Below are 14,064 nucleotides of genomic sequence, written 5' to 3' on the forward strand. Positions count from 1 at the left end.
GCGTACTGATGACAGTTTAAAAAAAACACTGATTGCAGGGTCGGGCTTTCTGTATCATTGTTTTTCTACAGAATCAGATTGTGTTTTGAATATATATGGCTGAATTACTCCAATATTACAACTTGCTGTTGTGTAGGTGTAGGTGAGCTGGTGTTCTCGAGCTGCAGCAAGTGGGGATGTGAAGAAAAATGCAGGGACTTCATTGTTCTGCACATTCTAAAGAAAGCAACGTACAATTCCAGCTAAGCAACTCAAGGTAGGATAGGACTTTTTTTTCATGGGAAGAAACTTCTAAATGTGTTAAATGATAAATGTGAGTCGAGAGAGAGTTTAACTGAAGCAGGTAGCGGGGAGCTCAGCAACATTTGCTTAACCGCTACAAAAACATCCATCCGTCCATTATCTATACACTGCTTAATCCTCACTAGGGTTGTGGGGAGCTGGAGTCTATCCCAGCTGACTTAAGGTGAAGGCAGGGGACACCCTGAACAGGGCTACACTTAGAGACAGACAACCAAGCACACTCACATTCACACCTACGGACAATTTAGAATCACCAATTAACCTCAACATGTTTTTGGACTGTGTGGGAGGAAGCTAGAGAACCAGGAGAGAACCCACGCTGCATGGGGAGAACATCCACACAGAAAGATCCCAAGTGTCCTAACTGGGATGCAAACCAGTGACCTTCTTGCTGCGAGGCAACGGTGCTACCCACCGAGCCACCTTGCAGTTTGCTACAAAAACAGAATAAATATATTTGAGTTAAACAAGGCAAAGGGAAATTATTCTTTCAACTCACATGACTTCGAGGCGTGCAGAGCGGGAATCATTGCCAGCTTGTGATGTCACAGTACAGGTGTAGTCCCCGATGTCACCTGACCACGTCTGACCAATAGTGAGCGAGCCCTGGCGTAGGGAGACACGGCCCCCACTGGTTGGAAGGACCAGCACACCGCCTCGATCCCACCTGAAGCTGCATTCGTGGATGCATTTGTATATTTAAAGACTTAAGACATTAGCATAAGCCCTTTCTAATGGAGCAGATAATCAGATGTGAAGGTTAAGTTTGCATGAAATAAACACTCCGACTGACAATCAGGTACCTGATATTGATTCTGGGGTCATGTGTGGCGTTACAGTCCAGAACAGCAGTGGTTCCTTTGATAACACGCTGGTCTGTTGGAGGCACAGAAATGACTGTGCGACCTGAAGTTACAGAGAGAAAAATCAGAAAAAGAAAGAAAATATCAGAAGGAAAGAGAGAGAGGGAGGAGGAGCAAGGACACAGGTGGGACAAATTTAGAGGATGACATAAAATTTAGTTAATATTCTCCTATATTGCATTACATGGCAGAGGCTTGTTGAAAATGTGTACATTTAAATGCATGTTGCTCAACAATAATGAGAAATGAATTAGTCTACAGGAATTATGGAAGATAAACAGCACACAAGCCTCCTTCACACACACACACACACACACACACACACACACACACACACCCTTTAAACGTTGTGGAAAACAGCTGAGACTATCACATTTCTGGTGCTTAGCTCCACTCAGGTGTTGCATATGATTTAGAGGGAGAGAAAAGGAGCACTGGTGGGAAATAAATGCAGATGCAGAGTAGAGGGCATCTGTTATGTCTCTAAGTAAGTCAGCCTGTGATGCAGCCATGTCTTCAATAAAACAGGCAATTTAAATTTATCTCAGTTTTTAACCACACGTAAAAATCTATTAGAACAGTATTTAATCTAAAGCTGCCAGGACGTTTAAATATATGTACATAATCAGCCAATCAATAAGTTTATCAGCTAATCAATCATCCTCTTACCTGGCACGTCAAATGATTATTTCACTGCTGCATCAGCCAACTGCATCAATAACCAATCACATGGCTGTTCACTAGGCTGAGCTAATGTGATTGGACAGGCATGAATAAATTAGTGTTCCACGTCTGTTTTAGTCTCTTTAGCATCTGTATATTGAGCAGTTTAATGTGTTTTTGTTTCTTCAGTACGTGCGTCTGTGTGTGTCTTACTCCAGACGGTGAGCGTAGCGGTGGCGTTGATGGTTCCCTCTGAGTTGGAGGCGATGCAGGTGTATTCTCCTGAATCCTGGAAGCTGACTGGTTGAATCTGCAGACCACCTGACTGCAACAGTGTGAACCTGGAAACCTGGACAGAGCCGCTGGCTAGGATCCGCGATCCTACGCAGAGAGAGAGAAAATAACAAATTAGTCTTGAGGTGAAGGAAAGTAATTAAGTCATTAAGCACATTTTAATTACAAACATGTTATTTCTGTGTGTCAGTGTCTACGTGCTCAGCAGGCGTGGATTGGTACCTTTCCTCCAGGTGATGGCCGGCTTTGGAGCTCCGCTCGTCTGGCAGGTAAACAGGGCTGTGTTGCCATCAGTAACTGTTTGGTCAGAGGGTGGGGATGTAAATGTGGGGGCCATACCTGAAACACAGGGAGAGAGCATGAGAGGAAAGAAGACAGATGGTTACGGAGAGGAGGCTGGTGGGTAAAGAGAGGAGCAATACAAACGCTAAATGACAAAGAAAAAAAAGATGACGGAAAAAGATGGAAAAAAAACAACAACTGTTGATCTGAACATTAAAAAGGTGGTAAGTGGAAGCTTTAACTGCCACATGCTGCTACGTGTTTGTGCATAAATGTAGATGGTGGAGGTGTAGAAGCTACAGAGAGACAGTTAATTATAATCAAACATAACTGTTTGTGCAGACTTTCTCAGCTGACACGCACTTCGAACCATCGAGTCAAGGTAGAACGTTCAACTGACTGATAAGTGAACTAAAAATAAATGTATAACTGTTTGTCAGATGGGGTTGTGATTGGCTTATCATAGAAGAAAAACAAAAACTAGGGGCACAGCTTCATTTTCCAGCAATATCACAACTTAAACTCACTTTGAAACATGAACTAGCAAGTCATGTGGTTTTCAAATGAAACTTAATGCCCGCTACAATCCAGATGTCTGGTACGGCCTAATGCAAAGGCTGAAGTGGAATGGTAAGAACAACACAGCTGAAATTGAGCTAAGAAATAATCAGAAAACTGTGTTTGAAAAATCCAATAATTCAATACTTGTTAACAATGACAATTTGCTATTTATGTGGATATTTGATGTGATGTGTTGGTTAGGGAAAACAACAAGTTTAACAATGCCATCTCAAGACCAATAAACAGTAATACAAACGATTGTAAGCTTCAGCTTAAAAAAGATAATTACAGCATCTATGAGCCAACACAAAAACAGGACACAAACAAATAAAGATGAAAAAGGAGTTCAGTAGGAGAGTAAAGTCAGACAAATGTGAAATGGAAAGACAGCAGTGGCATAGAAAGAGTGAGTAATCAGCCATAAGAAGCAGAATTTGAGAGCACAAGCAAGTTTATCTAGTTGTATATATACAAGCTTGTGTTCCAGTGTATACGTGTCAGACAAACTCACTGGAGACAAGAAGTTGTGTGTGTGCTTGTGTCTCTCCGGCAGCGCTGCGAGCGAAGCACTGGAATATTCCTCCATCTCCTGGCTGCACCCTGCGCACAGTCAGCCCGGTTGCTGCGGTGACCTTGTAGCGAGGGTTGGCCAGTTTGGAAAGAGGCACCGCATCCTTATACCACTCTATCCTGGGCTGGGGCACGCCTACATATGTGCATGTATACAAAAACGAACACACAGACGGAGAAAAATTGTAGTTTTCTTAATAACAAGCCAGCTGACCTCACTGCTGAGCAAACTGCTCCAACTCCCACTGAATCCGCCACACACTCTTTTTGCCAATCTTTCTTCTCTGTTATCCAATCTGTCTCTATAAATATGCATGCGGGCATAATGACTGCTAATAATATATTGATTGGAGGGTGTGGGTGGTAGGGTAAGGGTGGCTGAAGGGGCCAGAAAAAATTCTGAATAAAAGATGTGGGCAAGAGCAGCACACCGAATATCTACAGTATCAGCTGCCACCTGTCTGACGGACATGCCAGATATGACAGGCAGGGGGCTCATGCAATTACTCTGTCTCAACCCTTCACCTGTGTGTATTTGTGTATGTGTGTGTGTGTGTGTGAGTGGCTGGTTGAGGCAAACAGAGACAAATTCCACACATTTTCTCAATCTGTTCGTGTCAGGCTTTCACAGACATGCGTGAAGTATTTTTCACCCTTTCCTTGTCTCACTCACTCTGTCACTCTGTACTCTGTCTTTTCTCCTTCCCTCATTCCTCCTCCTTGGCTCCATCCCTCTCTCCATACCCTCAGGCCTCTGCTATTTAATTACACTGCCACTGTATCAGATTACTGAGGAGGAACATAAACTCACTCAGTGTGTGTGAGAGGGAGTGAGAGGGAGAGAGAGAGAGAGAGGGGAGTATGTTGCAGTTTTTTAGAGCTGTGTCCAGCCCTGCTCATATAAGTGTTTTTCATGTAATCCATTTAAAGACAAGAGTCACGAACAAGTGCAATTTTCAGGCTTGGACCCAGCATATCAATGTGCTCGTGCTGCCAAAAGTACAGAGTCACTGTTAATGAAGTCTTCAAACTAATGCACCCATATAATTAATTATGCCAAATCCCAGCATTATGTGATTTGGACAGTCACCTTGACACATGCTGAACAGCAGATAGTGATACAGGACAAACAGCAGGACCAATGTCTGCTACAAAGTGGCTCAGCATTCGAGGGTCATGGAGCTGATGCATCCTCGTATTAGCTCTATGACCCATTTGGTGGCAAACATGAGCAGAGAGTGGGTCTCGGCATGCTTTGAAGCTAAGTGGCTGTTGAATAGCATGTGAAACACCCTTCTTCAACACCTTTTCAACACTAGAACTGGAGAACCGCATTCACCAATTTTCTTACTTTCTGAAACAGATAATTAGTTTTTTTTTTTTTCCAGCATAGATGAAATTTGGTTGCAAGGCATTTTTTAACTGATTGGTATCGGCACAAACCTAAGCTTGTTCCTTTGTTTATGTCTGCTGTCAGACAGGTGTCGTAAAGGGAGAGCACAATTTGTGGCGGGATGCTAGGGATGCATATTTTAAATAGCTTCCTGCATCAGTCACAAGAAGTGTTATCAATCAATAATGAATTAAAGGACAACACAAATTAAGCACAGTGGGCAATTGTCCTGCACTGTTGTAGCTGTTTTGGTTAACGCACACATAATTTAGGCTGCGAAGGCTCTGTTACGTATGCTACTGGGATATAAAAACGCTGTCCTAGTTTTTCAAAGCTTGTCTTAAAAACGTGCTCTGGCAAGAGGTCATTAAGTGTGACAGAAGTCTTTGTCATGGTGGCCTGTTGCTAGCTAGACCCTGACAATGCTCTCTGATTGCCAACAGTGAACTGCTTATAGTCAGAGCACGTCCTTGGGTCAGTACAGTCTTAAACAGTAGGAGGCTCCACCTGGTGGTACAACCAGGTACTCCAGCTAATTGGAAAAACACTTTCTGACATGCATGCAGAGAATACAGGCTTCCACCGCGTTTTGGAGCTTGCGCTGCCTCGGTACACCTCTAACCTCTCCCCACTACATTTCTTTACAACAAGGTTCATGACCACCTACGTAACACTAGTATACAGCCTGGATGCAGTTTCTTAATGCGCACCAGGGCTATTCAGTTGTCAAGCATAAATATTGGATTGATTGTAATAACTTTAATGTATTTGAAGGGTGTATAATCTAGAAAAATGGTTTTGAATTTGGACTCGGTATCAGCAGATATTAAATATTAAATGAATTGGATCTGGGCCAAGAAAGTTGATTGCCACATCTCTAATTGCATATGGACTGATGATGCTTATTATCGTGTGTAGTCATCCCCCAAAGGTTTATTATCAGCAAAGGAAAAACTAGACAATAAACAGTCACCATCTTCACACAGCAGTATGGCAGGTTTGAGGAGGTGTGAATGTAGGCGATGTTAGAAACTTTCTCCAAACTTCTTGTGACTTTTTAAGCAAAACCGAGTCCAACACCACATATGATTTCAAGGAGAGAGTGTCCTAATGGATGTTGATCTGTACAAATCACTACATAATAATCTGTCTCTGCTCAGGCTCAATCAAAATATCGAGCAGAATTTAGCTGAGTTTCTAGAAAATCTTCATAAGACAAATTTGGCAGTAGCAATGAAATGATGGTGTTTTTCACGAATCAGACACAGACTCATCTCATCACATGTATCATCACCATATACAAACTAAGCTTTGTTGCATTTAGCTTTACCTTTCCACCTCAGGCAAATAAAGACACTTTCCCCCCAACATTAGGGAAAAATAATCCCTGACAGCAGACATTTTGCCCCGAGTTCCACTGTGGTCATGTCAAACAGAAATCATGTAAAACTTTTGCTGTTTAATATGGGTGAGCTACATGTTATATAACCTAGTTTGCTTTAAGCATACTGAGACCTTATACATGCATATGCTCTCTCACACACACACAGATAGAGTACCTGAAACCAGGCAGGGGATATCTACATTCCTGTCGAGATCAGCATAGATCTTCCTTTTGGGCTGTGCAGTCAGAATGGGTGGTTCTGCGGAGAAAAAAATGTAAAGCATTTAAAACAGCACTTAAAATAACATCTCAAACTGAACAACAAATACTAACAGCAAGGGCTTAAAGTACTACTAATAATAATCTCTCAAAACCGCCTTAAAAAAAAACCTCAGGCTTTAAACAGCTGAAAAGAAAATTTTAAAAGAAGATTTGGGAGTTTGCCCTCTCCAAGTATTTATTCTTTAATAGAGAAGAGACTTGGAGTAGAGAACCCGGCACTGCAGAATAAAAATGGTTTCCCCTCATGGCCCTGAGTGTCTTGAGTGTCATTGCGAGGCAGGATTTCTGTGTATATGCCCTGTGAAATGACTTCCACACACAGTCACAGAAGAAAAAAAAAGAAACACACACTCTGAGTATCCCAAGGGAAACAATCCTATTTTTTAAACTACTCCATTTCAGTGCCAATAACAGCTCCGTCTAAACATCTTCACCAGTGTTGCTCTAAATGCTGACAGCAGCTATGAGGAAAAACTCTCCTGATTTGAATGTGAATATATGCCTTCTGGTGTATTATTGTAACGCGACATATTAAAAAATATGACCTGCTGCTGCATATGCTCCAGTTCTTTCAAAAACATTTGTTCATATTTAGTGAGAGATATTGACACAGCAGGCCTAGAAAGTGCGAGAGGGAGGCAGGATGTCTCATTCATTTTTGGTCTGGCGTCTCTGGAAAAGTGGCTCCACACAGTAGTGGCACCTGTCCACTGAAAAATGACTTTGAGGAAAATGAAATGCTCAGTGCATATACTAAATAATGAATGTTTATTTTGGTTGCTGCAAAGACGCAATTCTAAGTGAACAAAGAGAAAGAATTTTTGTAGAGGTTTCACTTCTACGCTCTTTTCTAGGGCTCCATACTTGTACAGCAACAACACACAAACAAAGTTTTTGACACTGTGCTGTCATTTTAAGGCTGTTGTACTTTAAAGAAAAATCCCCTTCCCCCAGTGTTTTTTGTTTTGTTATTTTCGTTCCTTCACGCGTTGCTGGAGTAAACTGAAGAGGCAAAAAAAAAAAAGAAGACAAACTGCAAGTTTGATCAAGCTGTATGTGTCTATGGACAGCTACACTGTAAAGTCCCATGTTGGTGCTACATTCATTCTACTTGACTACTCTACTTCTAAGTTTCTTTACTGGTAACTTTTAAACCCACACACGCGTGCATCGCCTATCTTTATTGTGCACGGTGCAATTTGGTGTGATTTTTGACAAGAGAGCGAGGGAGGCACGCAGTGAGGAGCGAACGGGGAAACAAGAGATGAATAACAGCCGCGTGGCGTGACACTGATAACGCAGATGCATTAATCCCTTTTCAGTCAGGTGAGTGCAAGAACCTGGATGACGAAACACAACAAAACACAGTGTGTTTGGGTGGCTGGGTTTGGGGCTTTGAGCTTTTTTTGCGGATTCCCTGCTGCCTGTCTGCAAAACAAAGATGGAGAACAACAACAGATATATTGTTGTTTGCACCAGTAGTCGTCTGTACTGTACACAAGACGAGGATGCAGTGTCATACATATTCCGATTAGTGGATCGGGGCAGAAAAGAAATGAAATTGAATAATGAATACCTTTGAGGCTGTCTCCTTTCACACAGACACATACGCTATTCTGTTTAGGAATCCCTTTTATTGCATCAAGGTCTGTTGAGCCCATAGCAGAAAAAGAGGATCAGTACCAATGTATTCATCAGTCTCTACTCTGATACATATGAATGCATGCAGACTTTGTCCCTGCTAGGCAGGCCTTAACAGTCCTGCTGGCCTAATGAAGGAAGATAACGTAGAAAGTGAGATTGCGGGGGGAAGAAAGAGGCAGGCAGTGAGTACAAAAATTGGTGGTAGATAGTGTGGGGGCACAGAGAGAGAATGAGTGGGGTATAAATATTCAGGCAGGTCTTTTCTGACTAGTGAGTATTCTGTAGGCGTGGGTAGTTCGCGCTCTATGCTTAGGTGCTCCCTCGCTCCGACAATCACAGCAGATCAAAAAGACGCTGACGAACCGGGGGAGAAAAGTTTCGCTTCATCGATCACATGCTCCCTGCTTGCGTGTATGTTGTTTTCTATTTATGCACACACATCGAGGACAGGAGTGGATTGTGACGAGAGAGCTGTTGTTTGAGTGCTCTCAGTGTTCTATTGATTGGCGACTCCAGGGAACAAAACTAATTTAGCTAGCGGGCAAACAGGCAAACGTATGTGTCTGTGGAACACATGCATGTATTCCTTGAGGACACATGCATGTATTTGTGTGTACATTAATGCAACAGCTGTTCATGACTACAATGGACATTCTATTTGTGAGCTTGGACAGCAGATTTAGCTCAAGTAGTCCTGTAGTTGACAGTCACTGCCCGGGGTGTTCACAGTCACGCTTCCAGGAGAAAAGTAAGAATAAATGGAGGAATAAACAGAATGAAACATTGCCTGGAGCAAAAAATGTACAAGAAAATACAAGTGAGACATTCAAACAGAAATTAATCACATGTTGAAGGCATTAGAAGGTCTTCCCAGGAGAATCATGTAAAATTATATTAGGCAGTGTGTGAGGAATTGTATTACTCATGTTGTGAGGACATTAATGTGTTTACGCAGTCATAGTGTGGGGACCTGCTTCCCTTTTGGGGACAAAAAGTCCCTCTAACGTATATCATTCAATTTTAGTATGCAAACTTGAGTTAAGGTTCAATTTAGGTTCTGGTTAAGGTAAAGTAAGTAGTAGACATGGTTAGGGCTAGGAAATGAATTAAATATAAGTAAAGTCTTATGAAGTGATGGAAACCCGCCTGTGTGTGTGTTTCTGTGTGTTTGATCGAGTGACAGCCTTTTTTCTTACCCATTACAGTGAGGTGTGCCCTTGCCTCCACGGGTTTGACAGTGCTGTTGCTTAGCAACGCTTCACAAACATATAGCCCGGTGTCAGAAGAGGTGGGGGAAGAAATAATGAGCCGACGCCCACCGGCCAGCCGACGCCCTTCACGTTTCCATGACACGACAAGGCCATCCACTGGTCTGAGAGGAGAGGAGAGGAGAAGAAATAATGAGCCGACGCCCACCGGCCAGCCGACGCCCTTCACGTTTCCATGACACGACAAGGCCATCCACTGGTCTGAGAGGAGAGGAGAGGAGAGGAGAGAGAAAGAACAGCAAGGGTGAGGAAAATTGGAGAAAAAAAAGGAAAAAGGGGGGCCAGAAGGCAATTATAACATATTAAATCCATCAGTTTATTTGTCAATGAGGCAGGAAATGAATGATGACAGTCTGTATATCAGAGCAGTCAGCTCTACTCAGCATGAAGGAGGTTTAGTCAGTTACTCTAAATGTGGGGAAAGGAAATGGGTTTTCGTGTAAAATGAAATTTTGTTTTGGATAAACAACATCAAAACACCATTCTTTTGTGAGTATGTGCGCGTATTTGTGTAAGACACCATTACCACAGCACTGTGTCTATTCATTGTAGGGCAGCTCTGCTATTTTTGGTGCATTTTCATGCAAAATTTGAATTCCTGCATTAAAGTTTGCAGCTGACTTACTAGGACATGAGCTAATTATGTAATCAGCAGCTGGAACTGTCCTCCAGATGTTTTTTGTCAAGGACTGCTAGAAGTTATTGTTAAGTTGGGGGATTTGTCTGCAAACAGAAAGCTATGAACAGTAATCAAACTGTAGTGGTGAAAAGATAAATATTAAGAATTAAAAATAACATTACAAAACTTATTTGAACATGGCTGCATTCAAACAACAATAAAGACGATGCTGCTCTCTATTACGTTCACTATTACAGTCGGAGCGGTGACTCGACAGTCAAGGCTCACGGTCACTTATCAGAGGGTCGGAGTTCAGGCTGCACTAAAGGACTACAGTTTTAAGACATGTGGAAGAGGTAAAGATTAGCCAGTAGGTCAGCCATGTTCCGATAAACAGGGTGATGTGGACATATGGAAATAGTTTAAAATTTAAATTCCCGGCCTACTTTTTCTGCTATATAATAGGTTCTTTTGGACGTGTCTCAGTGAAACTATGCATTAGAAGTTCTTCAGCGTCAAGGCTCGAGTCCATTTCATATGCAGCCCAACTGTAACCAATCCTACGCCTGACATAAAATAAAATAAGTCACTAAACTTACTGCTTGGTCAAAGTGTCAAACCTTTAACATTCGCTTCCTCTGAGGAACTTGTCCACAATACCGACTGAAAAGCAGATTTTAAAGTCCTTAATATCAGACACCACTGGCATCACTTGTTTTCATTCAGGATTCTGATTATTTCAGCACTCCACCAGGACTGCACTGGTGCATATAACTCATTGATGATTAATGGATGTGGCGAGCAGATGCTTTTAGATTTCAGCACTGCATTTGATTCTACTGATTAAACTCACATTTCTGAAAACCTTGGTATAGTTTCTCTCTTTCAGTTGTTTCCCAGGTACAGAATTATCATTCTGGAGTGAGTATTTTAGCGGATGCTCCTCTTATTGCAGAAACACTAAGTCCCAATAGAAGGTATTTGTTTCTCGCAGTATAAAAGCAGGAGACTTAGAGCTGATTCAACATCAGGTCTAAAGGAGGTTAAAATACCAAAGTACTTGGCGTTAAATTAAAAATAAGTCTACATCTCTAATTGTTTGTATGGTGGAGAGGGTTTTTCCACACTTACTGCAGGTATATTCCAATTATGCATAATAGTCACTTGCTTTTTCATACCTTGAGCACCCAGTGGTCAAGTGCAGGTCAAGTGCAGCTGAGAAAACTTACAGGGTTTCTCACAGAGCACAGTAATGAAACAAAAAAAAACGTGCACAGGCAGAGCTTGCGAAAATGAATACAAGATGTTGAGTAAGTAGAGACTCAGAGTTTCACCTGTTGAGTCCAGACTGCTCAGACTTAAAATCCTGGCTAGTGGTGTTTTAACCAGATCAAAGCAGACTCAGTGTTCTTTTCTTTTTTCTTTTTTTTTTTGTTAATCAGTGTTGGATTCTTGCAAAAATGTGGCTCTGAGCACATATAACAAAAAGTGAAATCAGAACATTCCCTTTCCTGTTCCCTCTGAAATGTTTTTCCTCCTCTCACATCAGAATATAAAAATCGGAATGTAAACAGAGGACAAGTACGGCAGAAGTTATACATATTGTACTCATTCACGTATGTAAAAAAAACTCGGAGGAAAGACTCCTATAAACAGCTGGAAGCAACAAACTAGACTTAAATTCCTGTCAACATGAATCCAGGTTACATTCGTTATTACTGAGTCTCACCAATCGGAGCTGGTAAAGACTGTTTTCATCTCAGATGTTTTTTTTTTTTCCTCCCAGTTTGTAATTATTGTGAAATTGTAGGGCTAAGTAAAAGAGAAAGGCAAGCAAACTATGTCTTTTGCTCTCTGTGTTTATGGACCAACATTGGTGCTAAAACAGGGGAAAAGTCTTTCCTAAATTGCTTCACGCAACTCCAGGTACCTCACTCGTGCATGTCTATCCATTAATGTGATGACATGCAGTTCAGACTTGTGCTGTGTTAAAGGTAATATGGAAATGTTACTACAACCAACCAAGCAAGATTACCTAGTTTTAATGGAAAGTGACCAGGGCACTTACTCAGACACGAAATTGACACATTTTGATGCCGTCAAATGAACGCAAAGGAGTGCAAAGGTGCTTACAACTGATATTTAGAGCTAATAAATAAACACAATGAAGGCAAAAAAACTGCATTGTTTGACATAAAGCACATATAAACCAGGGTTTAATTGCTTTTTCTTGTCCATATGAGACATGGAGGGAGGTTGGACAGTGTGTCTAAGGAATGAGCATAAAATCATTACAGAGGTTCTGGCAGCTATTGAACCAAAGGAGAGTTTGCTGTTGCTCTGAAAAAGTCAGTCAGACTAGACTGCACCCCTTTCACTTTTATATATATATATATGTGTGTGTGTGTGTGTGTGTGTGTGTGTGTGTAGGTGTGTGCATATAGTACTTGGCAAGGGCCAGTGTGATTTTTGGGTGTGTTAGCTGGTCTGTTGACATTTGATGGGACTTTGATTTAATTTCTGTTTAAGTTAACTTGGTACTAGTGTGTGTGTGTGTGTGTGTGTGTGTGTGTGTACTTGCATTACTCACTGTAATACATACACTGATCAACCACAACTTTAAAACCACCTTCCTAATATTGTGTAGGTCCCTCGCATACAACCGAAACAGCTTTGACCCGTCGGGCCATGGACACAGGACTCTAAATGCATTCTGAGGTTTCTGGTAGTGAGACTTGTTGGCAGCGTATCCTTTGGGTTTTGGTGGAGGGGAATGCTGGTGGTGGTTCTGGAACATTGTTTAGGGGGTTGCACGGTCAAAGTAACATCTGCATCTGCCAGAACTCAAGATTTCCCAGCAGAGCCTTCCGTTGCTGATCAAAGTTATTCACATTCCCTGTCTGTGGTTATAAATGTTGTGTCTGATCAGTGTAAATCTTAAAAAAAGTAAGTCCCCATGAGGAAAATCAAATTCAATTAAAATATGAAGACTTGGTTTAAGGTTAGGGTTGGAGTGAGGAAAGTAGTGGTTGTGGCTATGGTTAGGGTAAACCTCCAGGAAATGAACTTAAGTCAATGCAATGTCCTCTAAAGTGGTGTAAACACAACTGAGTAAGTGTGTGTGTGTGTGTGCTGTGTGTGTGCCAGTGTGTCTAATACTACGGGCAAAGACTTGCTGAGCAACGAGTTTATGTGGTGTCCTCTAATTGCCCTGGAAGAAAACAGTGCTGTCTAGCAAGAAAGGAATTGTTCACCCTTGTGTGAGTGTGAGTGAGTGCTTCTGCATGTACATAAAAGAAATTTACCTGGCATTAGCGATGCACTCCAGTGTAGCCTCGCTCCCCGTCACCACTGTTGTGTCTTTAGGTCCGATCACTATTGCAGGAGCCACTTGCTCCGACTCAGGATCTGCGACACGGAGAGAAAATATGAGAGGCAGTTTAGCTCATAAATCTTGCCCTCTCACGCAGCAGCATAATCTCAAACAGGGATTCTGATAGTCTCCCACACACTGCTGTACTCTTTTACACATGCACAATCATAATGTCCTGCGCTCAACATGACACTTCTTCTAACGCACGCAACAATACGGCACGGGTCATCACAGTGTCAACTGTTTAATTTTATCTAACAGTAGGGGGATGAAGGGTGCATTTACCTTCATCTTTACCTTAAATTGGTCATTAACAACCGATGCAGCAACTGAAATTTTTAGCAGTCTGGCTGTGAGGCAATAGGGTGCTTTGTCGACCGTCTTGCAGTTTGAGCAGTTCCGCAATCAGATTTCATACAACATCTATTACAAACGGTGAGCTTGCTTTGATTATAATGGAGTAGTGTTTCACATGTAATTAGCAAAGTGATAACAGCCAGACTGTGCTGTCTGGATTTTTCCGGCTATTAACAAGTTAAAATGTGTTTTTCCTCCTGATTTTTGG

General features: G+C 41.9%; 2 protein-coding genes across 2 annotated transcripts in view; both read right to left on the minus strand.

Annotated features, from left to right (window-relative positions):
- The window catches only part of LOC103362696 (protein sidekick-1-like), a gene marked incomplete at its 5' end in the record, with an annotated part of 63,050 nt that extends 53,419 nt beyond the window's left edge, over positions 1-9,631 (minus strand). Inside the window, 7 exons of the mRNA XM_008289128.1 lie at positions 803-976; positions 1,107-1,209; positions 2,043-2,210; positions 2,346-2,462; positions 3,478-3,672; positions 6,489-6,572; positions 9,436-9,631. Of these exons, the coding sequence (XP_008287350.1) occupies positions 803-976; positions 1,107-1,209; positions 2,043-2,210; positions 2,346-2,462; positions 3,478-3,672; positions 6,489-6,572; positions 9,436-9,631 (1,037 nt within the window). The remainder of the gene's footprint in view (positions 1-802; positions 977-1,106; positions 1,210-2,042; positions 2,211-2,345; positions 2,463-3,477; positions 3,673-6,488; positions 6,573-9,435) is intronic.
- Positions 9,632-9,635: 4 nt separating this feature from the next.
- LOC103362697 (protein sidekick-1-like) overlaps positions 9,636-14,064 on the minus strand; it is a gene marked incomplete at its 3' end in the record, with an annotated part of 172,872 nt that continues 168,443 nt past the window's right edge. The window contains exons 7-8 of the mRNA XM_008289129.1: positions 13,432-13,534; positions 9,636-9,708 (exon numbers count right to left, since the gene is read on the minus strand). Of these exons, the coding sequence (XP_008287351.1) occupies positions 9,636-9,708; positions 13,432-13,534 (176 nt within the window). The remainder of the gene's footprint in view (positions 9,709-13,431; positions 13,535-14,064) is intronic.

The sequence above is a fragment of the Stegastes partitus genome, unplaced genomic scaffold (assembly GCF_000690725.1).
Source record: "Stegastes partitus isolate 25-593 unplaced genomic scaffold, Stegastes_partitus-1.0.2 Scaffold594, whole genome shotgun sequence".
Lineage (NCBI taxonomy): Eukaryota > Metazoa > Chordata > Actinopteri > Pomacentridae > Stegastes > Stegastes partitus.